This window comes from Haliotis cracherodii, unplaced genomic scaffold, assembly GCF_022045235.1.
Source record: "Haliotis cracherodii isolate W230 unplaced genomic scaffold, xgHalCrac1.p SCAF_7, whole genome shotgun sequence".
NCBI classification, from domain to species: domain Eukaryota; kingdom Metazoa; phylum Mollusca; class Gastropoda; order Lepetellida; family Haliotidae; genus Haliotis; species Haliotis cracherodii.
In genome coordinates, this window is record NW_027266330.1 from 5,412,142 (window position 1) to 5,439,630 (window position 27,489).

Sequence of the window (27,489 nt, forward strand, 5' to 3'; positions counted from 1 at the left end):
CCAACATTAAGCTGACACGCTGCGATATAACTGCAATACTGTTAAAAGCGGCGTTAAACCCAACTCTCTCACTCACTCAAAGAAATACTTCCTTAATCAGTCCATCCATCCATCCATCCATCCATCCATCTATCCATCCATGCATCCACCCACCCATATATCAATCCATCCATTCATCCACCCATCCATCCAAGTTTTCTTCCTAACATCTTTTCTTCCCACCTATTCCCTGTTAATCTATAACAAATAATCAAAGAGCAACTAATATATGCTTGAGCATAAATACGCTCATAGCTTTCTCCATGAAATGTCACCAACACATTTCCCTTATTCAAGAAGTTGTGTGTAACAATGGCAGCCTGATTTCAGATGAGCAATGAGATCATCCGTCGCTGCTGCCGGGACATCAACCTGGACAAGATCTTCGACGGCTACGTCCAGTCTGGGAAGAAGACCCTGAAGGACTGCATCAAGTGTTGTGAGGAATGGAAGGACATCTACAACAGGGTGAGAAGCTGCCCTGCCCTACTGGAGCTGCATCAGCTCATGTTATCTGATGGCTCAAATAACCCAGTGGTCTCTGGGGGTGCTACAATTTGCTGTGCAGAGTAGCATCCCTTAGCCATGCCAGGATCCCATAACTCCTATATTAAGTGGAGCCCAGGGCACTCTCAAAATTAGAAATAGGGGGCATTTATAACAATATAATTTGGGCAAAAAAAACAAAATTGAAAGATTGTAAATTTCGTGGTTTATACTGACAGCCTGAAATGATACAAAAGATTAATCTGTGTGTACTATACTTGAGAGACATATTTATCCAGAATTTAATCACCCATAATTAAGGGTGTATACAAAACATGAGTGCGTATTATACACAAATAAAAAAGTCCTGTTTACATTGGTCAATCAGAAGGGGCACTAATTGGGATTGTTCACTTGTAAATACAATAGCCAATATCACCATGGGCGCTTTTGAGACCGGGGTGCTTATTACGTCGATTACAGTATGTGACATAACTAGTCCGAAATAAGCTTTGGACATGTTTGATTTAAATCAGTTTCTACCCATAGTCAGAAGCCTGATAAACAATCATTGTCTCTCATGAAAAGTCTTGCTCCTCTATCAAGTTAACGCTTCATAAGAACTGACAACTATGTTAGTTTGTATTGACCTGTATTGTGTGTGTTTGTAGACGGCCAAGTTGCACCACAAGTTCTCCCCCTCCGGTTGGGTTCTGGACAAGAGCAGCATATTTGCCCAGATCGATGCCTTCATACAGAGGTGCAAGGATCTCCTTGAGGTAGGCATTCTTTAAACTCTCCAATTTGCTATGCATTGTTGTGGCCCTTAGACCTGACAGGATCCTATGTTAATGGGTTCGCTTCACGTTTGATATTAAATTATGATATATGTGCAGAATGAGAGTTACCTCCCTTTTTTATACATGATTAATCCAGCTTTATAAGGGCAGACGACGGTGAAAATGCTTTCATGATTATCTTTTATTCCACTTTGTTTTAGTATTGTCAGAGCTGTGGGCTCTCTATTATATATAACAAAAAAATATGCACTGTAATATGTATTTTGAAAAAGCATGTTTAAAGTTAAATCTATCCCTTTGTGTTTTTGAATACTATATACAATTCCCTAATCTAGAGTCTCCCAAGCATAAATGAAATCGCTTCTTTTATTCTAGGTTTGTGAAGCACAGATCCATTTTGCTCGTATGGAGGATGGGAATCGGACACAGATGCCCTACTTTGGAGGTCAGAAGGGACCGGAGATCACTCGAGGTCTGTTGGAGATCGAGGCACAGTTTGGTAAAAATCTCAACATCCTTCGTTCTGTGAAGAAAACAATTCTGGATGTGAAGGCTACATCGTGGCATGATGACTACAACAGGTATGTTGAATCAATGTTAAAGAACATTGACAGCAGTTGGCCACATAGCCGTGAATAAAGGACAGAGTATGAAAAGAGTCTTTTGGCCTACAAAAAGGCCTCTTATCCTTTCTTGTTGGTGTGTCATGATAGAGACAAAGTGTAGCAGGCCAAACATTCTCCTAAGCAGGACTAAACAAGAAACTCAAATCTTATTAGTATTAACTGAAAGTATTTGCACGACTTTCATACATTTCATGGACCATAAAATTGATTGAAAAGTATTTCTGAGAAAGTTCAGGGTCTGGATGATGAAACATGAAACGAGGTGACCATGTCGCTGTTCTGTTCAGGTTCCGTGCTGGTGTGAAGGATCTGGAGGTGATGATGCAGAACGTGATCTCGTCAGCGTTCGACACAGTGACCACAGTGGAGCAGGGCATAGAGCTGCTGGACGTCTTCATGCATCTGTCCACAAGAGAGGTTAGTTGATGTCCCAGTGAATAGGTGGGGAGAATAGGTGTCCAGTACCCAGGCTTGTCCCCATGGAGGTTCCAGACCAGAGTAGGCATCCAGTACCCCAGGCTTCACCCCAGTGGAGGTTCCAGGATTGAATAGGTGTCAAGTTCTCAATTCTTGTCGTCCATGGGATTCCTGGGTTGAATAGGTCCCCAGTACCCACCACCAGTTCCCATACATGTTTAAATGATAAAGTTTTCAGAATTGAGATTGAAAATTATGTACTTTGACATCTTTTCCATAAATCATGTAAATTGTGACATTGTACGAGACAGATGGACCCAAATCCAGAGTCTATTGAAATTAAAGTTTGGTCTGATATCTCAGCATGTATTAGCTCCCATTAGCTCAAGCAACAAGTTCAGTCAAGTTCACCAAGAAGCAAATAGGTACCAGTGTGTGATGATAATGTAAATGCATACCTCACAATCATACCACCAGAAAGGCAGCTTGATACTCCCCACGGAGCTGAGAAATCATTTTGAATGCCCATTAATTCAGTGACCAGGTAACATTATCATGGGTATTGCACATACCCTTGTCTTTGTGAAAACCCTCCAAATGTTCTTCTGTTCCAGGCCATTCGTCGCACCATCGACAAGAAAACAGTGGAGGTGTACACGCTGTTCAACGAGGAACTCAACTCCGTGAAAAAAGAGCTCTCACAGAAGGGGCTTGCTCCTCTAACTCCGTCACACCCTAAATTCTCTGGGGTGGCACATTGGGCTCGCTTACTCAAAAAGAGAATTGAGAGGGGTATGATGGTAGGTAGAGGATTTTCAATGGTTGAGCAGACCTGGGTCAGGGGTCAATGTCAAGGTTTGATAAGGTGGAAGTCAATGGGAGAGTGCACTTGCAGCTGATCTTATTTTTTATATATTTTGAGTGGTGTTCTGGTGTTGGTGATGGATTTTGATGAATATTTTACATATTTTGTGTTACTGATTATAATTTGTATATGGTTTAATATAAATCAAAGATAAGATTTAGTTCAAAGATGAAGCTTTCAATCAGTGTCAATCAATTTAATAAATACAAAATACTTACTTTTGGTTTGAAAATTTGAGTGTACAAGTGTAAATATTTGGAGTACTAAATGTTAACATATATAAATATGAAACAGATCATTTTTTATTTTAAAACTTTGGATTGCTTTCATTTGAGGATCTATGAAAATCCGGGGTAGATTAGGTCTTCAGCAACCCATGCTTGTCATGAAAGGCGACTTTGCTTGTCGTAAGTGGCAACTAACGGGATCGGGTGGTCAGGCTCGCTGACTTGGTTGAAGCATGTCATCGATCCCAAATGTGTTGATCAATGCTCATGATATCAATCACTGGATTGTCTGGTCCAGACTTGATTATTTACAGACCGCCGTCATATAGCTGGAATATTGCTGAGTGCGGCGTAAAACAACAAACCAACCAACTTTCATTTGAATCTGTACTATTAAAAAAATAATCTTGGCAGTCATGCAGCTGAGCTATCTTATCATCAGAGTATTCCTGTCATAACACAACAAAACATGGGTAGCAGTTTACTAGATAAAAAAATATAATGTCAGTGCCTGAGATGTCTTTTCAGCCTTAGAGCATCTATTTTTAACATTCTTTTTTCTTTATGGTTTATTTCTTTTCTAAACCCATTGAGTCAGTAGTAGAAATAAAACAAATACTTGATGTTTTGTTAGACTGATCCCTTTTTGTTATGTTTGGCCGTTTGAAATGAAGAAAAATTTAAAAGTAAAAATATTTGAAAAGTAAAGTGTTACCTCCTTCCCCTTTTGTTTCTTTGATACTTAAACAAGTTCATAGTTTTGGTAATATGAACAAAATACTTCGCAAGCTAATTTTTTTTCCCGCATTTGTGTAATGCAAGATATGACAAACAGCCAATGAACAACGCCTTATGTTTGAATATACTCTTTAGTGATTGATGTGTAGATGTCTAACTCTTCATTGTCTGGAAGATCAAATGATTCCCTGCTGATAAGTGCATTCTCCCGTTGTACGGCCAAGGGTGTGGGCTTCTGTAGATGTGATCCTAGTCATGTTGTCCTAGGGATGTGATCACGTGATCCTGGAGATACGATTACGTGATCCTAGTCATGTTATCCTGGAGATACGATCACGTGATCCTGGAGATACGATCAAGTGATCCTAGTCATGTTATCCTAGGGATGTGATCACGTGATCCTAGAGATATGATCACGTGATCCTAGTCATGTAGTGGTTGCTGTGGTGTTGGTGTAGTCACATTGTTAGGTTGTACATAATCCATGAGCCATATTGTGTAGGAGACAGCCAGCTGCAGCTCTGTACAGCACTTGACAGTTTGTGTTGCATCGCTTTAATGATAGCTTTACACTTCTAAGTCACAGTCAGTGATAAATGTCATTGTGATACAGACAACACATGTTTATACACTAATGCATTATTCTGTGCAGAGTTATATCCCTTTGTTTTGCCAGGATCTGCCATCATGGGTTTGAATCTCAGATTTATCCTGACTCTGATCCTCGGGTTCTTAAGGGGTTAGAAACTACAAAATGGTGATAGTGAAAGTCCACAAGGAAATGTCTCTAAGATTTTACTTATCTTAAATCAAAACAGTTTTTTTGCTTTTGAACCTTGTTGTAGTTTGATTGCTGTTTGCGGTGAATGGGAAAGTTTATTTCTTATTGTGTTTGAAAACTTGTTTCTGTTCACTTTCATATGTATGTATCGTGATGCTTATATTTACGTCAAAACCAGAGACCATATAATATATGGTCTCTGGTCAAAACAAAAGCTAGTTGTAGACATATGTTCTTAGTGACTATTTTTAGTACTGAACTTGAAACGTTAATTACAACACATTTTGTGATAATTTCATTGTCATAAAACAAAAGTAAGTAATTTATTTTAGCATGTTTGTTGTATTGTATTGATTCAGAAAAAAACATATCATGTATGATATCGTGACATGAAAACTCACGATGCACCGGTACACCAATGTATCATTTCACCCTTAATGTTTACATCGTATTGATTCAAAATAGTGCAACAATAGTATAAACATACAGTGCTATTTTTGCCAGGTACCATAATACCGATTCTGACAGTTTGAGGTGCAGTTTTTGCCATTTTAGACAAGTGCTTTTTCGCCAATCTAATGCCGTATTTTTTTTACCAATTTTACGCTGTGCATCAGCCAAACCCAGACTAAGGGCTTAAATTGAGTGATGGTATTGAGGTCAGCCACATTCTACCACTAAACTTATTCACCCAGATGCTGGACAGAGCTCACTTCCTGCCCCAAATCGGGTCAGGAGAAGAGGTGAGAGGTCAGTACCAACAGCTGTGTATCGCGCTGGATGACTTCATCCGCAAGACCTTCTATGAGTGGACCCAGACAGTGGACAAGGTCAGTAGAACAGTTTGTACCAGCATCCCACTTTGACACAGGTGTTTCAATGATCATAACCCAAGGCCTCACAGACACATTGAGCTGTAATTGGTACCAGACTTCAACATTATGTACAGACTCTTTAAGGATGACGATAAAATGTACAAGCTTTAAAAATATTTACCCGTTTTTGAATAATGATGACTCCCTCAATGATGACTCCAACATATTCTCACAATCCTCACATCTATTTCCTGTACCTTTTCTCCCAATACCGATTGTCATATCTCTCCTGCTATGGGATGCAATCGGTCAGCCATCACGTTCATCTGCGTTGCCCAGATACATCTATGGAGAACAAGTCACTTAAAAATAACGACAAGCACAGTCACCTTTTACAGCAAGCATGGTTTTGTGAAGACCAGATCTTCATCGGTTACATTTACTGGAAGTTGTTGAATAAACCATCATGGTTTGAAATAGTGTTCAGAGATTTCATTGTATATAGTTTCAGATGAGTAATAGTGAAAGTGTCCTTCTGTTAAAACATCTTATTGTTTTTGTGTTTGTATATTTATCTTACCATTTGCAGCTCAATGTACCTGTCCATGAAATATCCACCTGTATATTCTCTCTTTCTCTATATATATATATATATCTCATCCTACTGCGGATCTTGCCTCTACCCAGAGTTCCTTGCGATCAGCCTAGTACTTCTGCCACATGTCTTACATAGTCCATTCAACAAATGACATGTGTTTTTGGTCTATTTCATTTTCGAAAATTTAGATAAACATGTCATCAAAATATGGTTAACTTTCATTGAGAAAATGTCATGAAACATGAAAAATGATTTCCATTTGCATATTCATATTTTGTTTACAATGGTTGTACAGCTGCACATGCACACATTGAAGCTATGGATAGCAAGCAATACTGTCATTTTGCTGTGAATGTTGTCATACACCTCAGTGACACAGACCCCAAAGATCCAGGTTAGAATAGGTCTTCAGCAACCCTTTCTTGCCGTAAAAGCCGACTATGCTTGTCAGGATCTGGTGGTCAGGCTTGCTGACTTGGTTGATGCATGTCATTGTATTTCAATTGCGTGGATCGATGCTCATGATGTCAATCGCTGGATTGTCTGGTCCAGACTAGATTATTTACAGACTGCAGTCATATAGCTGGAATATTGCTGAGAGCGTCATTAAACAACAAACAAACAAACAAACAGCTTTAGTAGCATATGATAATAATTATACACAACATGTAAATCAACATGCTAAGTCATCGCTTCTCTGGAGTGTGATCTTGCCATGCTGTATTCCTCTCGAAACTCTCCAGCATGGTATTCTTGTTAGAAACTAGCGTTTGAAATTCTTTTCTCTATGGGCAAATAAATTTTTCAGTTTCCCGTAATTGGTGTAAATTTGTGTTTGTTTATTCAAGCGTGTAGGAGGAACGTGTTTACACACCCAGAAGTATTGACAATATCTATCAAGCACAAATTATCTTTTTGATCCTCTTGTTCACGTACTATAGCAATAATTTCGAAATCCTCTTCGTCATTTTCTACTAATCAATGTATCTTTCTCTATTCCAGAACCATGTAAGTCTCCTGTTTGCTTATTGCTATGTGCCATTCCTTAGCGTAGTCTGCGTCATGTGATCTAATGTCACTCACTGTCACATTGTCACACCGACCCTGCACCCTGCACTTTTTGAGACATGCATTATTTTGCACTTAATGTAACATATTTTGCTGAATGTTTTTTATCAGTAACATTTTTTGGGTAGGCCTTGGTAGGCATTATTTTCCAACCACCTTTTATCCTTCGCCTTGTAATTTTTGAATGAGGGCACCCTGGAATCATTCAATGATTTGATGATGTTGGGCCTGGGTATAGGGAGCATATTTTGTTAGCTTTCAGCATTCTGACGTAGCGCTATGAGCATGCACTTCTAGTTGGATATTGCGCAATAGGAATGTCTATTATTTTAAAAAAAAATTGTATTTGTATTTTTATTAACAATTTGAATGAGTCCCGCAGAGATATGTTCAATTATTCTAAGAACATTAAGGCTCCCTCCCACTTTGAGCTGAGAAGCAGTGGTATAACTGGAATACTGTTCAAAGAGGCGTTAAACCCAACACACTCACTCACTCACTCACTCACTCACTCAAGTCTTATTCTCATCCAACCAGTATCCTTCATCTGATGAAATTAGTATGAGGTCATAAGAAATCAGATGGAACACCAGGTTATGTCACGTGAAAAGTTGAATATTTTAGTTATTTTAAAACTATTTGAAGTTATGCCATACTGATACCCTCCCTCCAAACCAAGAGCAGTCGGGGAGCCTCGTGGTTAAAGCATTCGCTCGTCATGCCGAAGTCCCGGGTTTGATTCCCGACATGGGTACAATGTGTGAAGCCCATTTCTGGTGTCCCCTGCCGTGATATTGCTGGAATATTGCTAAAAGCGGCGTAAAAACATACTCACTCACTCCCTCCAAACCAAATAAATCTCCCCAATGTCGTGCCCAATTTTGTGTTTGTCAAAAACTGTGTTGCGTTACTGGAAAATGGTGATGGGTCTGTGGTGTTCCTGTGAAATGTAAGGGTATCTAAAGGGGAAACACTTGACTAATACGTCACATTTTGTTCATGTTTTTAACACACAATCTTCAGACCTGGAAACCTACCAGATACCTTATAAAAAAGGAAAAATAAGTATTATGAATATGAACTGTAGCTTGTAAATTCAGTGGAATGATGTATATTGATAGTATTATGAATAGCTTCTATAGATTGTGAATTCAATGGTTGAATATCGGTAGTACTATGAATATGAACTATAGATTGTGAATCAATGGGATGAGATATATTGATAGTGTTACGAATGTCAACAGTAGATTGTGAATACAGTAGGATGGAGTTCAGCAGTATAAGGTGTAATTGTCGACAACCTACACACAGACATAGGAAGCTGTATTGTGACTCGATATGAATGTTTTCAACAGGAGCCCCAGAAACTGCTGGAGGCGCCGCTGATGTGTCGCAGTATGGAGAGACCACCTATGTTGGACATCAACTTTAACAGGTCGGCGTTATGGCTTGACATGGACTGTGTGACTAAAGATATACATTTGTTTATTTTCACTTTGATCTTTTGCATCTGTTGTTTTATATGAATAAATAGCAAGTGATTCTGTGGCATTTGATTGGCGAACCAAGCAATTTGTTTTCCGTTTATATTTCCATAAACTGGAAAAGACTTAGGCCATGTCCACTGACTACTGTGTCTTGATTGGCTTATAATAGAATTGGCAAGACTTGTGTTGTATTATTGCACTGAACAAAACTGATTTGTTGTGTTGTCTACAGTTTTTTGTTTTAAAGGTTAAATATGCAGTTGTGAAGTTATTATTGTTGACATATTTATATGGAAGAACTGACATTAATATTTTAGCGGTTAACAGCTTTAGAAATTTGCACTAGTCCAAGAGTTCTTGCCAAACTGCCCAATAGTGAGGGTATCATAAGGACTAGTTGAAATTTGCCATTACTAAGGGATTTTCTATGTGTTATTGAGACTAGTAGACTAAAACAGTAAGTTTCTATCGCTGTTTAAATAGTTATAACTCAGAAGAGATGCTTCTGATTAAATGTAGTGCACATGTTGTCCATATTGTCACTGTGTGACCTTGCCCTTCAGGAACATGCTGAAGATGTTCCAAGAGATCCACTACTGGGAGAGGTTGATGTTCGAGATTCCTCACTACGCCGCTGATCTCTACTCCAAGAGGGAAGACCTCCGTAACCTCCGCGAACATGTGCTACTGGTTGTCCGAGACTATAACAGGTCAGCTACTCATATTGGTTGATGTTTTGGAGGACCAACTCTAGGAAATCGATGTGTTTATGAGTGAAATGAATATTGTTTTACGCCATAGTCAATTTACTTGATACGACCAAATTGGAAACAAACATTTTGCTAATATACTGGTAGGTGGCCTTGAACTTTTACCAGCAGCCTTTAAACTTTACCATTGACCCTGACCAGCAGCTATGTATACTGTCACTCAACAGATAAAGATTTATTTAATGATTATCTATTGCACCGCCAGGTATATTGAAAAGAAATACTACTGAATAATGCACAAACCCCACTCACTGAAACTGCCATCTTTCCAGAATTATCGCAGCATTGTCTCTAGAGGAGCGGGGATTGTTCCGGGAGAGGATCAAAGTGCTAGACAAGAAGATCCACGCAGGACTCACCAAGCTGACGTGGGCATCAAAGGGAATATCAGACTACTTCGTGGGCGAGTGTCGAGTTCACGCCAGTAAGGTGCAGGCCATACTGGATGACTACAAGGGTGCTAACATGACAGTCTCCGCCCACTGTGTGAAGATCAGCAAGACTCTGCTAGTGAAGATCGACAGCCGGAAGATCTACGAGAATCTGGAGTTTGATGAAGATCAGGTGGGGTTAAACTTAGTGTCACAGTCTGTTCCAAAATTGTGTACGAGCCCAAATTTTGCTCTCAGGATTATTTTCAGTAGACTTTAATGTGATTAGTCCAGCTTCCAAGACTCAGATGTTTGATGGTTTTCTAACGTCGAAGACTATGATTTTGTTGTTTATCTTTTCGTAAACAAACTGATGTCTGCGTGGACATTACCTATTGACTGTTATGATACTCATTCTCATTTTGACAATTTGGTAGGATTAGATGTGGTGTATTTCAGCAAGGAGGTGAGGTGAAATGGGGTTTAACGTCACATCCAAGATTATTGCACTTATATAATAGCAATGTGCATACACGTGTGTCCGTGGCTGCTTGTACTAGTCCGGACTGAATAGTGCTAGCTCACTGCGATACCATGCTGCAGTTTAACATGCATACCCCACTCAGACACAGCATACTGACTCCGAGCCGACCAGTCCTTGTTTTAGCCCTTAAATGTCGAGCGCCAGACAGGACAACGACAAATACCATCTTTTAACGTCTTTTGGTATGACGCGGAAGGAAGTGCATGTTGCAGTTTTCTTCATGTGTAGGTACTTGGGGACAACAACATGATGAGAGGCTAGGTGACTGGTAGTAGGACAGTGAGGCTGAAAGTGTAATGATTTGTAATGTATGGCCTTAGGTTAGTTTTTTTACCTGTATGGATCGACTTATTTCAAATTTTAAAAAAATGGTCCTGCAAAAAAAAATTCAGAATATGTTTCAATTGTGCAATGTTCATAATAAAGTATTTCAATAAGTTGATGCCAATGTCTGCAGGCCCGACTACGAGAGTCAGTACAGAAACAGCTGAAGGAGATTCACGAGGAGATTGTGTCCACCATGAACCAGACACACGACGTCTTCAAACACGACGGAACAGAGGTGAGACATTGCTGTCTGATTTGTAGCTGACATTTATTTTGAACTTTTCTCACGTAAGTTCATACACAAGTGTTCAGTGCACAGAACGAAAGACAATGGCCTGTGGCTATCAAACTTCTGACTGGTCTATGATGTGACAAACTAAACTAGACAGGTTGTCTATGATGATTACATTGAAGGATCAGGTAGTACTAAGAATTATGGCTCATATTTCTCCAGGTTAAACTACAAGAAATATATTTGAAAAAGGTCTTTAATTCTTGCTCCAATTTGCTCTAGATCTCACCATTTGCAGTTTAGATTTAAAGAAAATTCTCATACCCGCTAGTGCGCAATCTGCCGTCACGCTGATCTCTTGACCTAGGTAGAAAATGTGTAGCACAATGAACAATACAAAAACGTATTCGCCATGATAAGTGCCACGCAAAAAATTGACAAAGATGGGGGCGGTGCTTGAATCAAAGCCATAAGTTAAATCAGTTTTTAAGAGATTTGACTGTGGTGGAAACACATGGTTCCAACATCAGTGAAACTCAAGCTTTATCAATAATAGTTGCTAGGCAATCTGTTGGTGTTGTTGTTCATATACTGATGATGTTGTTCAGGTTCAGCAACACTGGCACCGCTACACGGAGAAGATGGACAAGATGGTGGAGGAGGCGTTCCGTCTCAACGTCAAGTACTCCCTACAGGAACTGTCCAAGGCCATCAACGGTGATGGCAAATCTCAGCCTAACCCACTCTTCAGGGTCAAGGTCGTGCTGGAACAAGACAAGGTTTGCATGACCCTATTATTACAAGCCTTATTGGTCATAATCAAATAGACTTGTTTTCAACAACTCGCCTGACCCTGCAAAGTAGCTCTCATTAAGATTACACCTTATTCTTGACCATGTTAGGGGGCACGGGTGGCCCAGTCGTTTAAGGCGCCGCGATTCGCTGTGCAGAGTTGCGTCCCTTGGCACGCCAGAAACCTATGATTGTGGGTTCGAATCCCGGTTCGCCCTGATTATGTTTCTAGGTTTGTCAGCACCATACCCGTGCTCATGGGTTTCATCGCAGTGGTAAACGTCTGATACCTGCATCACTTCGGGCTTTCCTCCCACATTAAGCTGACACGCCACGATATGACTGGAATACTGTTAAAAGCAGCGTAAAACCCAACTCACTCACTCACTTGACCGTGTTTTCTAGATTTTGATGATGTTCACTCTGATGATTCTCTCCTGTAGGTGGAGTTCTCGCCAACTCTGAAGCAGCTGGCTACCATCATGGGGAACATGTCCTCTCATCTCACCAAGGCCATCTCCGGCATCAAGAGGCTGCCGGATGCTCTCCGCACCAGGAAGAAGTCAATGAGAGAGCTGGTAAAGTTTTATCCCTGACCAGGGGTAGATTTAACAACAAATTTGTATGTAGCCAGCAGGGCTTACTCCTTTTAAAAGTTACTAGCCCTTTTCCAAACTAACTGGTCTTCACCTAAATGGTGGAGGCCATGAAGTGGCTGAATCCGGAGATCACGTAGCCACCCAGCAGGGCTCTGAAAAGTTTAGAACTCCTCATCCCTAAAACGTTTTTTCCTGCACCCTGGAATTAAATCTTGGCTTCCGTTTCATTTGCCTCATTTCGTGGCGATTTATGAGCAAATAAAGAAGTTGTTCAACCGACATGATTCAATTAAAAAATTTAAACATATTTTGACGAGCCAGATAGGCCATCTACTTTACGTTTAAACTAGCCTTTTGTATTTCAACTGGCCATGGGCCAACGAGTCAGCAGTTAAATCTACCCCTGCTGTCACAGAATTGTGTGATCCTTACAAATATAACATTGCAAATTGAATATGCTCTTGAGGGCTGTTTGAAATTTATGGGTCTTTGGGTCCTTTAGGGGTTGTGACCTTGACTTTCATGCTGAAGTCCCAACATGGGGTTATGACCTTGACCTTCATGTTTAAGTCCCTACATGGGGTTATGACCTTGACCTTCATGTTTAAGTCCCTACATGGGGTTATGACCTTGACCTTCATGTTTAAGTCCCTACACGGGGTTGTGACCTTGACCTTCATGTTCAAGTCCCTACATGGGGTTATGACCTTGACTTTCATGTTTAAGTCCCACCATTGGACTGTAGTTCATCAATGGTGTCACGGTTAGAGTAGGTCCCTCCTCTATATCTCCCCGGCTTACATTTCGGTAAACCTACACTAACCCCTGGATCCATTCCCATGGTTCTCACATTTCTCGCCCTTTGTGATGATGCTACAGTCAATTGTATGCTTTGTTTCCAGGCTATATACGAAGTCATAGCGCAGGATGACGAGACTAAGAAGATCCAGACCGTGATTAACAGCGGCATGCAGAGTAACGCGTCTCACCTGCAGAACTATCTGAGCACCTGGGACAACTACAGGGAGATCTGGGAGATTCAGAAGGACGCCTTCATCCGGAGATACCAGAAACTCAACCCACAGGTGTCTTCGTTTGATGCAGATATCGGCAGGTACGTTGGATCTCATCACATGCCAGGTACAAGGTTACATCAGCCCCAGCAAGTCCAGTCTGTAACTGCACTGATAACAGGACCAGTGAAGAGGGAGAAGCTCTAATGCTTCATTTGACATTATTGCATTGAATGCATTTGTTGAAACACAGTGTTAAAATACCTCTAACATAAAGAAAATATTTTTGTTTATTATATGAGCCCAATATGTAAACATTTATTCAGTTTGCCTGCCATGAGAACTGAGTTTAGAATTGTAGATAAATCCTGGATCTAAATTCTCAATTGTACTTAATAAAAACATTGAAATATTTATATGATGTCAAAGTTTACAAACAGCAATGATGTTCGACATATCAGGTTGCATCAAAAAGTGCAACTAAAGAATGGAAAATAAATCTTGAAAGGCGGAATCAGAACTGAATATGGCATGAAAAATTTCCAATACTCTCAATAGGTGGGATGTTTCATGAGGTGAACGCTTGTGGTTACCATTAACACACATTCTTCTCCTGCAGATACGACGAGGTGGCTAACAATGTGCAGACACAGGAGACTATCCTCAACATCCAGTTCGTCCTCCTGGACTGTTCCCCCCTGAAACAGGCCATTCTGTCTCACTGCAAGGACTGGCAGAGAAAGTTCACCACCCTCCTCAATGAGATAGCATCCAGCAAACTGAAGGAGCTGTACATGTTCCTGAAGGACAACAGTGAAAAGTAAGTCTTCTCATCACTTAACATGCTTAAAACACCAGGGCGTCGACTGTTCTGAAGCATTGTTTGGAAACAGTAGCCGATAACCACTGAGATTACTCGATCTGCTCTCTGTATTCCTGAAGAGAAGTGACCACACTACAGTTACCAGGTCAGGAAAATTTTCTTTCTGGAGAATACCCTACTTTGATCCAGCAATGTGACTGGGTTCATACGACCGAGGTATTTATATTGTAATCTGGGCTGTGATAAACACTGGCTTCCAATCAAGCTGGCAATTAGTACTTTGTAGCTCATCTGTAAAAAAAAAATAGAAAAAGTTTCTCTTCGAAGCTGGTGTAATTTTGCGTGGCACTTGGGTTGTCAGCTTTGCTGTGTTGATCTCTTTTGGTGTGGTTTAACAATTGAATCATACATGAAGAAAAGGTGTGACACACACACAGAAATTATTTTATGCATGATTTAAAATGTTAGACACCCAAAACTGTGTGCGTGTATGTGTGTGTGTGTGTGTGTGTACATATTCGGACCTACAGTTTTTATGAAGCTGTGTGTCTCATTGGCCTGCATGCCGGCTGTGTGTTTAACCATCTTCCTGAGGCGAGGGAGTTAACTAACTACAACAGTCCAGTTTCCACCCTTGTTGAACTAGACTGGAATTTCGGAGTTATATTTTGGCTGGACTAACAAGTCTATGTACATTGCAATCAAAATCATGTGAGGAACTAGACATGCGGTTCGTAAACATGGATGTCAGCATGCAGACATCTGTTTACTGCAGGATTTGCAAAGCATGTGTACCGTCAACTGGATGTCGCAAATCTTTTCATGTTTTAAATCAAGGTGCTCAAGTGATATGATGCACTTTGCAGGATAAGACACGTTTTATGACAATATAGATCAGGATTATCGATCAGATCGTCTTCACAGGGTGCTGCCATTTTGTTTGAAGCAAATGCAAGCAATAGGAGTGATTGAATCTCGTTGGTCAATAGGAGAAGGACATAGAAGGAACATAACTGGTAATAGCCACTGGTGGCGCTACAATAGGGCCTGGAAATTCCAGCCTACATTGGCAAGGGTGGAAACTGGACTTTTATAGTCAGTAAATGGCCTTGCTTCGGGACGATGTGTTTAACCTGCATTTATTCTGTATTTTATGCTGGACCATACACCATAGGACACATGAACAAGATAGTTTTCTTTTGTGAGGGGAAATGTAAAGGGGTTTAGCATTGCATTCAAGATTATTGCTCTTATATACTTGTACTAGTCCCGACTAATGCCGGTTCTATAGTGCTAGCCCGCTGAGATACCATGCCACATGAATACCCCACTCAGACACTGTATACTGACTCCGAGCCGACCAGTCCTTATTTTAACGCCTTAACGCCTCGCATCAGGCAGGGTAACAACAAGTATCATCTTTTAATGTCTTTTTGTGTGATGCACCCGTGGATTGAATCATCGATTTTCTGCTCTCTGGCAAGATGCTCTGTGCATTAAACCATGGAGATGACAGTATCTCCACTGAAGCACCAATTTCTTGCAGGAATTGTCCATTCTGGATATTCTCATCCTCCCGAGGCAAGAGAGTTAACTGACTTTAAAAGTTCAGTTTCCACCCTTGCTGAACTAGGCTGGAATTCCAGGGCTTGAATATTGACTTACCACATGGTCAGTATTGACCTGTCATGTGATGAACATCGACTCAATTTGCTAGAAAACTAGATGGCGTGATATACTAACATTTATGGTTCACAGGTAAGTTACTGTAATGAAACAGAGGACAGTTTAAAGACTTTATAAACTTTAAAGTGAATTTTGGTATGACAAAACAAATGATTACTCTTGACGAGATCATTATACAAAAACGAGTACATTTAGACCACCCCAGAGGTCGGGTCCTGATCAGGTCCTTGTTATCACATATTGACTACGTCATAAGAAATTATTTGTATAACAATGCATGGGATGTGGCTCATTAATCAAATCCTGGTTTGTTTTGGCAAGTCTTTGTTACCTGTATTACAAACACAGTACATAGGAAATGTCGCTGACAGTGCATCTTCCTGAGGCAAGAGACTTAACTGACTTTAAAAGTCCAGTTTCCACCCTTGCCGAACTAGGCTGGTATTATGGAGTTAGATTTTGGCTGGACTAACGAGTCTATGCATAGTCCAATCAAAATCGCGCATCGAAATCTGGTTCGTAAACTGTCAGGCAGAGTTCGGTCGATTGCAGGATTTGCACAACATGTGCACTGCTAGCTCGTTGTCAACAGATATTTTCCAAATCTTTTCAAGTTTTTAATCAAGGTGCTCACGTGATTTGATGCACTTCGCGATGTAAGACCCGTTTTTTTACAATATAGATATTGATTGTCGATCAGATCGTCTTGACTGGGCGCCATTTCGTTTGAAGCAAATGCAAGTTTTACGAGAGGTGGAATCTGATTGGTCCATAGGAGAGGCTTAGAAGGGACATCACTCGAAATAGCCTCTGGTGGCGCTATGATCGAGCCCAGGAATTCCAGCCTAGTTTGACAAGGGTGGAAACTGGACTTTTAAAGTCAGTTAACTCCCTTTTCTTGGGAAGATGCTGACAGTGGTGCAAACAACAACGCCACCTTGAGAAGCCTCTCACAGCTGGTGGTGGTGTAGCCGTGTGAATAAAGCATGCCGCCATCATTGTGGAGGCTTCAGTTGGACTCCTGTATTTGCTGGAACATTATGGTATATATATGACACAAAATCATTGGCATTGTTTCCAGAGTGAAGCGGCTACCGCAGACGTTGGATGAACTGGGAGAAAGCCTGAATCTGTGGGAGAAACTCAGCAATGACAAGCCCGAGATCGAGGCTAAGTTCGCTCCCCTCAACGACCAGTTCAGCATTCTGGAGAAGTATGAAGTCACCATTCAGGAAGATGTAAGTCAGACATGTTCATTTGCAGCATTTGAAATATAGGCTGTTTTCGCCTCAGGCAGTTACCTTTTAGAAAATGTTGGCCCTATGGTCATGTTGATTACAAAAACCATGTGTAAAATATGGGAAGTTTATGGTTACAAATGTTAGAGCTGTCTAGCTCTCATTTAGCTTGCTTTGAGATAGTAGAGCCACCTATTGATAAGATAAGGGAGGTAACTAACATTTTAAACTTGAAACAAGGGAGGCAACTTGTGACGCCCAGCCCGACATGCCTACCATGAGTACTAGTAGTATCAAAATATGATTTGTACCATACAAAATAACACTTAAAAATTCATATTAGGTGACATGATGATCTATAAATTCAGCTAAGTGACTAATTTGCAACTGCATGACATTTTACTGTAGCCAATGCTAGTGTTTAAGAAAAATGCATGAAGCTTTGGCATGTACTTCCAGTACTGCTACAGTAGCATAACAATGGAAGGCAGCAAAGATTGTGTGTTGATATTATACCATTTAATTGACTGGTTTTATTATCATTTGCAAAGAGACTAGACTGACAGCTTTCTAACTGGGAAGGAAGTTGAGAGTTGCCAGTGCGGCAAGATTTTCTGTGAATATTCAACACTGTCATTTGCCTGATAACTTGGGTTTGTTTTTTTCTAAGATTTGCAAGTTTTGGATATTTAATATGAATTAGACCTTTTTATGGTGGTTTACTAAATTGTTTATCCAGGTCGTGGAGATGCACAAGGCTCTCCATGGGGAATGGGTGGCATTCCAGGAAACTCTCATCGATGCCGAGACCATGCTCAAGAAACACAAGGTAAACATATGGTTTCTCCAAATACTACGGGTATGTTTCACTCATGTTACTGTAGTGATGTCTTAAGTTAATCCTATACTTTTCACATCAAAATAGACTAATTATGCCAAGATTAGAAGCCAAAACTACAGAAATGTACTTTGAATTTCATTTACTTTTGATCCTATCATTTTCAGTCACCAAGTGATGAAAGTAAAGCATAAACATGTTAGGAATTCCTTATCTTAATAACATACATAGACTGATTTTTCAGTCAGTTTGTAAAATAACTGAATATTTAGGCATTTAATAAATTGCCTAAGTGAAAATGTTACACATTTTGACTATGAAATATACACACCATAAAATAAGCAATGCTCAGGTGAAATATTTTCTTTGTGTCTTAGTCAAAATAGCGTAAACGAAAAAATCAAACCATACCAAGCAAGTGACTTATCAAAACTTTGTCACCATTACCTCTGCTATTTACAAAGATACCTACATTTCCTTATTATCTTCTAGACTAAACTGTATTTCAGTTTTTTTATCAATGTGACCATACGCCTTACACTATCAATAAAAGCAACAAATGCACTTACATATGGTGCAGCACAGGCTGCAAACTAGTCTTCATTTCTGCTATATCATCCGGGTACTCACAGGAAAAAACAATAACAAAGGCAACAACCAGTCCCAGGGAATTACTGTTGATCTGTTCCCCTTTAAAGCTCCTGAAGTCATTGAAATCAACAGAAATATATAATGTTGACCAACCTTAGACATCAGATAGTTACATGCTTGTGTCATGGCATCATTGCATTGTGTCAGTGTGTCATGGTTTTCAATCATCTGTGCAGAGTTGCATCCCTTAGGCATGCCAGGATCATATAACAATAGGTTCAAATCCCAGATAGGCCATCATTTTCGGGATTGTCATCACAATACTCATCCTGTGTGTGTCACCAAAGTGGTATCCGATGAAGATCCGGGTTAGAATTAGTCTTCACTAACCCATGCTTGTTGTAAGAGGCGAGGAATGGAATTGGGTTGCCTTGTCATGTCATCGTATTGTGTACCATAGATTCTCATGATGTCAGTTACTTGATTAATTGTTTGGTCCAGATTTGATTATTTCCATATAGTTGGAATATTGTTCAGTGCAGCGTTAAACAACAAACAAACAAACAAATTTGATAAATGTGTCAGACATGCATCACTTTGGGTTTTCTCCTTGATTCAGCCAACTGAAGTAATACTAACCTCACTCACTCTGACCTGTTAACAGGAGAAGTTCAAGAGCAGTCTCCTCGCCCAGTCAGAAGAACTGAAGAAACAGGTGGCGAATCTCCTTGATGAGTTCCAGACCAAGGGCCCCTTCACCAGCAACGTGGCGACGTCATCAGCACTGGAGATTATTGACGGCATCCGCAAGTCTCTCACAGGTCTCAAAGACTCGGAACAGAACATCCGGAAAGGTCTGAACATCTTCAAGATTGATCAACCACCATCCAAGGAGATCGCCAATCTTGAGAAGGTAGGTCCCTGCATTGGAAAGTATACTAAAATACTAAAAAAAATATATCACAAAACAATTTGGTGACATTTTTTTCACCCAAAAAAACATTTGACTAACAAACGCAAATCAATTCCTGAATTATGTGATCAACCTTTTTCCGAAAGGCTGTGCACGCACATACCAACTGTCACTTTCATGATCTGGTAAGCGACCCTTTGATTGGTTGTTTTGATGTGACCCGTAATGGGATGTCCTCAGATCTTTGTTCAGCAATAGCAAGAACTAATATGTGATTTTGATGAGATTGACTTTTCCTGCTGCATTCATTCTAGGCTGAATTTCCTGAAAACTTTGCAATGATTAAAGATTTTATGTTTTATTTTTCATTAACTAGTAACATCTGATCTCCTTAACTTAACGAATGTCTAAATCTATATGTGATATCAGTGGGCAGTGTCAGAAATCAGCCCTGGTTGGGTACTTGAGTCTTGACAAGGATTTGGTTCCATTCAAGTACTCAAGTACCTGTCAGAGCCCTATATTAGACAGCTGTTGAAGCTATTACAGAATTCCCCAGTCAAGGCAGGTAAATCTACACTGTACAACAGTAAGTGTACACAGACCATTGCAAACCAATTGTAATAGCTACACTGCCCTTGATGGTCAGTCTTAAACACTCTCCCATTGGGAGTAGCGTTGCAACGAATACACTATTAGGCGAGTATTATTCGTATCACGAATATAGGGTAACGAATACGAATATTTATTCACGAATACAGTAACAAGTCAGGACTTGATGTATTATTTATGATATTCAGTGAAACAATAAGAAAATAAATTATTTGACATGGTTTGTTAATTATTAATTTATTATACATTTATATACTGCACTTATCCAGGTACTAGTATCTGCTCAAATGCGATAATGACCAGTGACTAAAATACTGTCAAATTAAATATGAAAGAGTGTTGGCTTTGAAGAAATCTATGCATATAATATGTTCTTAAGGATAGTTTAAGGGTCAGGGTATGTAAATGCACATGACTGCATATTCATGACTTCAATATTCGATTCTAGTGACCACGAAAAACGAATTCAATTCATGAATGGATATGGTTCGATTCACCGAATACGAGAGTGAATTGTAACAGCCCTCATTGGGAGTATGGAATGATATGGTTTCCCAGCTGGTTGTCCGAGGTGACCAAATAGGATTGGGTAGTCAAAGCTAGGTGACTACACTGGTGTGGATTGCTGCTCACAATCTTAATCACTAGATTGCAGTCTGGTCCAAAGGCTTTTGATACTAAGCCGAAACATGGCTATTGCATCATTTTCTGTAGATTTTGGTGTTATCATCAGCTGAACTTACTTGACTGGATAGATTTTACTTGACTCAGACTTTGGCCAAGAGGCTTGATTCACAGACTGGGATTGTCCAACATTTACAGGTCATAAACCTAGAATATTGCTGAGAGTGGTGTTACCAACAAATGTCAGATAAAAACAATGATTAACTCTGTGTTGTACCCCGGCAGGAGTTGGAGCAGATTGAGATGGTGTGGCAGCTGACCAAGGAGTGGGAGGAGCTATGGCAGGACTGGAAGGTCGGCAAGTTCACGGAGCTCCAGACGGCAAACATGGAGACTCACTCTGTCACACTCTACAAGAAGCTCAACAAACACAGCAGGGATCTCAAGGTACACGCACCACGGTCTCCATACTTTGTTAAAAAACCATGTAATGTTGATCATGCAAAGATGCTGATGTGTTGCTGATGAGAAGTTACAGAGATGTTGACATGTTGTTGATGCAATATTTACAAGGTGTTGATGGGATGTTAATGAAGTTGATTAGAAGTTGAAGAGTTGCTGACATGATGTTGAATCATTTTCCACAAAATGTTTATGCAATGTTGACAAAATGCTGATGTGCTGTTGATGAGAAGCTAAGTGATGTTGACATGATGTTGATGCCTTATTGACATGATGTTGATGCCTTATTGACATGATGTTGATGCGTTGACATGATGTTGATGCATTGACATGATGTTGATGCCTTATTGACAGGATGTTGATGCCTTATTGACATTATGTTGATGCCTTATTGACATGATGCTGATGCCTTATTGACGTGTCGTTGATTCCTTATTGACATGATGTTGATGCCTTATTGACGTGATGTTGATGCCTTATTGACATGATGTTGATGCCTTATTGACATGATGTTGATGCCTCATTGACATGATGTTGATGCCTTATTGATGTTATGTTGATTCCTTATTGACATGATGTTGATGCGCTGACATAATGTTGATGCCTTATTGATGTTATGTCGATGCCCTATTGACATAATGTTGATGCGTTGACATAATGTTGATACTTTATTGATGTTATGTTGATGCCTTATTGATGTTATGTTGATTCCTTATTGACATGATGTTGATGCGTTGACATAATGTTGATACCTTATTGATGTTATGTTGATGCCTTATTGACATGATGTTGATTCCTTATTGACATGATGTTGATGCGTTGACATAATGTTGATGCCTTATTGATGATATGTTGATGCCTTATTGACATGATGTTGATGCCTTATTGATGTTATGTTGATGCCTTATTGATGTTATGTTGATGCCTTATTGACATGATGTTGATGCGTTGACATGATGTTGATGCCTTATTGACATGATGTTGATGCCTTATTGACATGATGTTGATGCCTTATTGACATGATGTTGATGCCTTATTGATGTTATGTTGATGCCTTATTGACATGATGTTGATGCCTTATTGACATGATGTTGATGCCTTATTGACATGATGTTGATGCCTTATTGATGTTATGTTGATGCCTTATTGACATGATGTTGATGCCTTATTGACATGATGTTTGTGTGCAGGACAAGAACTGGGAGGTGGTGGAGACCAGCAAGAACAGAGTCGATCAGTTCAAGAGAACTATGCCCCTCATCACTGACCTCAAGAACAAGGCCATGCGACCCAGGCACTGGACACAGATCCAGGTAGGTTTCTAGTATTACAACACTCGCCCCTCATCACTGACCTCAAGAACAAGGCCATGCGACCCAGGCACTGGACACAGATCCAGGTAGGTTTCTAGTCTTACAACACTCGCCCCTCATCACTGACCTCAAGAACAAGGCCATGCGACCCATGAATATATTGTATTGGTGGTCAGGGTTTTTTGATGCACTAACGTATTGAAAATAATTACCCTGCCCTATTAATGCTTGTCATATTTTTGGATGACCCTCCCCATATCCTTGTACATTTTCTTCATGACCCTCCCTGAAAAGACAAAATGCAAAAGGACTTTATATTCTATTATCAAGTGTTTAGTTTTTCATGACGCGCCCCAAATATTTGTATTACTTTTTATGACCCTCCCCTAGAGACTCCCCTGATTCCCTCTGTCCCTATGATGAATGACAGGATTACTTCCTTCTGAAAGTAAATGCTATAAAATACAGCAACCCCTTGGGGTTTCCAGGTGTGAATAAACCAGCAACCTATGCAGGTTGTAAAGACAACAAAAGGATCTGTGGTGAGACTTGCGACTCATCGTACCCTGACAGTGTAGATCATTGCTCACAATATCGATCACTGGCCTCGTCATACAGCTGCAATATTGCTTAGTGCAGCTTTACAAAAGTGTTTGTGACTCAGTAAAACCTATCACGATCCTTATCAAAAGCATCATGTGTTTTCTCCTGTTTAGACGGAGATGCAACGAAACTTCGACCATAAAGCTGATGACTTTACCCTGGAGAGAATCATAGAGTATGGCTTCGACCAGTACAGCGAACAGATCAATGACATCTCAGGTGCTGCCACCAAAGAATTAGCCATTGAACAGGTAAACTATACAGTAGGCTCGCAAAAGTAATTATTGCTGGTTAGGCCACTCTTTTATATTTTTTGGCTTATGGAATTGTCCGATCACAGCCCAAAATTACAATTGTGATGTAAAACAAATTTGTATACCCGATTTATTCATGGAAAGACTATAGTCATATGAAATAATTATAAGTTCTTTAACTGCTTTTCAATAGCATAGATTTCTTTTTATTTGTCCAACTACTTTTGTTTTTTAAAGTAACAGGTGACAGATGTGACCAAAATATTACAAACGTTATCAAACTTTACTTGGGACTAACAGTCTGAAAACAGTCGCAGGTGAGAACACTGCCGAAACAATGCAAACTTAAGGTCCAAAACACAACGAGGATACCCTTATCAAATACATCACCATCGAATAACTATTTCTTATTTGCTTTAACTTTAGCCACCATCAAACATGGGTGTATACTTTCTTTTGCACAGCAATTTATCTCAATCATAATTTAATAGGTAATTGGGAGGCACAGGCGGTCCTGCCTTCTAAGGCCCCATAATTCTCTGTCCCTTGTGCACACCAGAAATCTTTGATCATGGGTTCGAATCCTGGTTCGCCCAGATAATGTTTTTTAGTTCGTTGGTGCCATACCCATGCTCGTGGGTTTCTCCAAGCGGTAAACATCTGAGACCTGCATCACTTCAGGCTTTGCTCCCGCATTGCCACTAGTCAAAGCGGCATTAAACCCACTTATTAACAATTTGTGGAATGTCAAGGTTGAAAGATTTTAACTGATTCATTTATTTGTTTTCCATGAAGGGCTTGGAAGCGATTGAACGAACGTGGAATGTGACTGAGCTGGAAATCGCTCCATACAAGGACAAGGGTCACTTCAAGCTCAAGTAAGTGGACATACACCGACAACAGCCCCTATCCCAGATGGGCTCAACTGTGTACATGTAATTACCATGTGCATATTAATTTTAGGGAGGAGTTTACAAGTTGCATTCTTCATTAAGAACCACACCAATGTCATTTTGCCTGCTAGACCAGTGGGGACTCTGAGTAAGAATATAGTTCTCAATGCTGGTCGTAAGAGGCGACTAATGGATCAGGTGGTCTGGCTCATTGACTTGGTTGATGCATGTCATTATATCCCAGTTATGTAGATCGATGCTCATGATGTTAGTCCCTGGATGGTCCGATCAAGACTCAATTATTTACAGACTGCCATAATATTGCTGGAATATTGCTGAGTGCAGCATTAACCAAACATACAAACTTTTACCCAATATTGCATGTTTCAAAGAAGTTTCTTATCTTGTTTTCTTAAGCGGTCTGCAAATAATTTTTGAAAAAAATGATAAAAAGAGCAATTATTTTTAAACTTTGATTGAGAATATATTTTTTTCATCTACTTTTAAGTAGGATATTATTTTCATTGCATATTTGATTAATAGAAATGCCCTCGAAACAAACTCATTTGTGTTTGTTTTCATTTTAATCCCGACCTTTTGCAGGTTGACTGTGATAATTGCTAAAACCAGTAATTTTTGATTTACCTGAAGAGAGACACTCACACAACCAGTGAATGGGCCAGTCATATTTCCTATCATGAACTTATGAAGAGTAAAAAATGAGTTGCAAGTTGATTTTCCTCAGGAGGGGAGGTGTGGTAGTCCATGTATTCACTCATCACATTGAAGATCTGGACTTGATTCCCAACATGGGCTCAGTATGTCAAGCCCCATTGTTAGAGCTTCCTGCCCCTGATGGCAGAATAATGCTAAAAATGACAAAAAGTCAAACTCACCATTCAATTTTCCTCAGGTCCACAGATGATGTTTTCTTAGCCCTGGAGGATAACCAGGTTCAGTTGTCAACAATGAAGGCATCTCGCTTCGTCAAGGCCTTCGAGAAGGATGTAGACAAGTGGGAGAGAACTCTGTCTCTCATCCTGGAAGTGGTGGAGATGCTGTTGACCGTGCAGAGGCAGTGGATGTACCTTGAGGTATAGTTGTCTCCCTTACATACAAAAATTCAAATTGAATGTCATGAATACTTGGCCTGTTGCCGGAGTTGTCTCCCTTACATACAAAAATTCAAATTGAATGTCATGAATATGTGGCCTGTTGCCGGAGTTGTGTTCCTTACATGCAAAAATTCTAATAGAACATAATGAACACTTATCAAGAAGTAGAGTTTTCTCCCTTACTCACATGCTAAAATTAAAATTGAAAATGATGAAGACACTACAATGAGGTACAGTTATCTCCCTTCTGACCCTTCAGTGGTGCCCAGGTGCAAAATATTGAATTAATTAGAATTTTTACAAGGTAAAAGATGGATAGTAAGTGAGTAACATGAAGTCCTATCTGTGATTGCAAAGCTTGAGTAGTTACAGGTACTCTGTGGGCGAGTAGAATTTCAGTCCTTTTTGAGGGGTGTCCTGGTGTCATGTTGTATGTTGTCACAATTCAGGCTTGTTTCAAGGTTGTGATGTATGCTGACCCCAGGGATGTCATGATTCTAATAATAATAATAATAATTTATTATTCCACCAGAATATCTTCCTTGGCGAGGACATCCGAAAGCAGCTCCCTCGGGAATCGGCGGAGTTCGATGACGTGAACGCCAAGTGGAAAATCATCATGACCAGACTCAACAGTGTGAAGAACGCACTCAAGGGAACGCATCATCCTGGTAAATAGACACAGAACATAAGCTCTCAGGGACCAAAGAATGTGTTTGTTTAAGTTAATTTCTATGATACTGAACAAATCTGCTGCTCTCATCGCTTTCCTCACTCGTACCATACAAAAGCCTTGATGTTGATTGGTTGATTAAAAAGTTCCCCTGTCCCCCATGTGGAGGGGTTGTTTGTTTGTTTGTTTGTTTGTTTGTTTGTTTGTTTTTTTGTTTCTTTGTTTCTTTGTTTCTATCTTTCTTTGCACAAACTATTCAAGCTATATTCCAGCAGCTTGTAAACAGACCGAGTCTGGACCAGACAATCCAGCAATTTGGTTACGATGACATGCATCAACCAAGTCAGTGAGCCTGATCAGCCAATCCCGTTAGTCACCTCTCACAACGTGCATGGGTTGCTGAAGTCCAATTCAAACCAGGACCTTCACAGGGCTCAGATCAACATGCAGAGAGTTGCCTGATCGGAGTAAACTATCCAGTCGGAATGAGACTGGTAGTGATGAGGGAGTGGTGTGTTGCAGGGATGCTGGAGCAGCTGAATGACATGAATCTGAAGCTGGAGGAGATTCAGAAGTCACTGGACATGTACCTGGAGACCAAGCGACAGATCTTCCCACGATTCTACTTCCTCTCCAATGATGACCTCTTGGAGATCCTGGGCCAGTCCAAGAACCCAGAGGCCGTTCAGCCTCACCTCAAGAAGTGTTTCGACAACATCAAGTCTCTCAAGATGTCAAAGGTGAGGAGGCAGGAATGGGATGAATGTTGTACAGATTTAATGTTGAATGTTTCTTTGACATGAGGGATAAGACAAAGAGAATTTTCATATCAAAATAAGGATATTTAATAAACTGAACAGAAGCTTAGGCCTTTATCGTTTAATAAATATATTCATTATTCTGTATGTGTAGAGATAAAAAGTACCTGTGCAGACCTGCAATTAATCAATGTTATAGTGAATATGAACTTGGCTGATCTATTAAGAAGTTGTTCTCTACTATGGTAATCTTAAGAAATGCAAATATTTCCATGGGGCTGAAGTATTATTGTAGTATTGATATTGCATAAATACAGCATCAACATAAAACATTTATTGATTCATCGATATTGTCATATTTCCCAGATGCTAGACTAATTAAAAAAGGAGTCCAACTCAAGTCTAGAATGATGTAATTCTGAATGATGAAGGCAACACCATGTTTGTCTGTAAGCATATCGGGAATGTGGAGAAACTACTGAGATTATTGCTATCATT

At 39.9% G+C, this 27,489-nt stretch overlaps 1 protein-coding gene across 1 annotated transcript in view; it reads left to right on the top strand.

The window, feature by feature from the left end:
- The window catches only part of LOC139448631 (dynein axonemal heavy chain 2-like), a 95,261-nt gene that overhangs the window by 11,591 nt on the left and 56,181 nt on the right, over positions 1-27,489 (top strand). The window contains exons 8-31 of the mRNA XM_071230197.1: positions 370-507; positions 1,197-1,304; positions 1,701-1,906; positions 2,239-2,368; positions 2,983-3,168; positions 5,675-5,809; positions 8,816-8,895; positions 9,511-9,657; positions 9,990-10,281; positions 11,090-11,194; positions 11,800-11,970; positions 12,427-12,561; positions 13,485-13,696; positions 14,215-14,415; positions 17,186-17,342; positions 18,082-18,171; positions 19,436-19,684; positions 21,206-21,367; positions 22,573-22,695; positions 23,412-23,549; positions 24,348-24,430; positions 25,359-25,539; positions 26,093-26,231; positions 26,756-26,973. Coding sequence (XP_071086298.1) covers positions 370-507; positions 1,197-1,304; positions 1,701-1,906; positions 2,239-2,368; positions 2,983-3,168; positions 5,675-5,809; positions 8,816-8,895; positions 9,511-9,657; positions 9,990-10,281; positions 11,090-11,194; positions 11,800-11,970; positions 12,427-12,561; positions 13,485-13,696; positions 14,215-14,415; positions 17,186-17,342; positions 18,082-18,171; positions 19,436-19,684; positions 21,206-21,367; positions 22,573-22,695; positions 23,412-23,549; positions 24,348-24,430; positions 25,359-25,539; positions 26,093-26,231; positions 26,756-26,973 — 3,786 coding nt within the window. The remainder of the gene's footprint in view (positions 1-369; positions 508-1,196; positions 1,305-1,700; positions 1,907-2,238; positions 2,369-2,982; positions 3,169-5,674; positions 5,810-8,815; positions 8,896-9,510; positions 9,658-9,989; positions 10,282-11,089; positions 11,195-11,799; positions 11,971-12,426; positions 12,562-13,484; positions 13,697-14,214; positions 14,416-17,185; positions 17,343-18,081; positions 18,172-19,435; positions 19,685-21,205; positions 21,368-22,572; positions 22,696-23,411; positions 23,550-24,347; positions 24,431-25,358; positions 25,540-26,092; positions 26,232-26,755; positions 26,974-27,489) is intronic.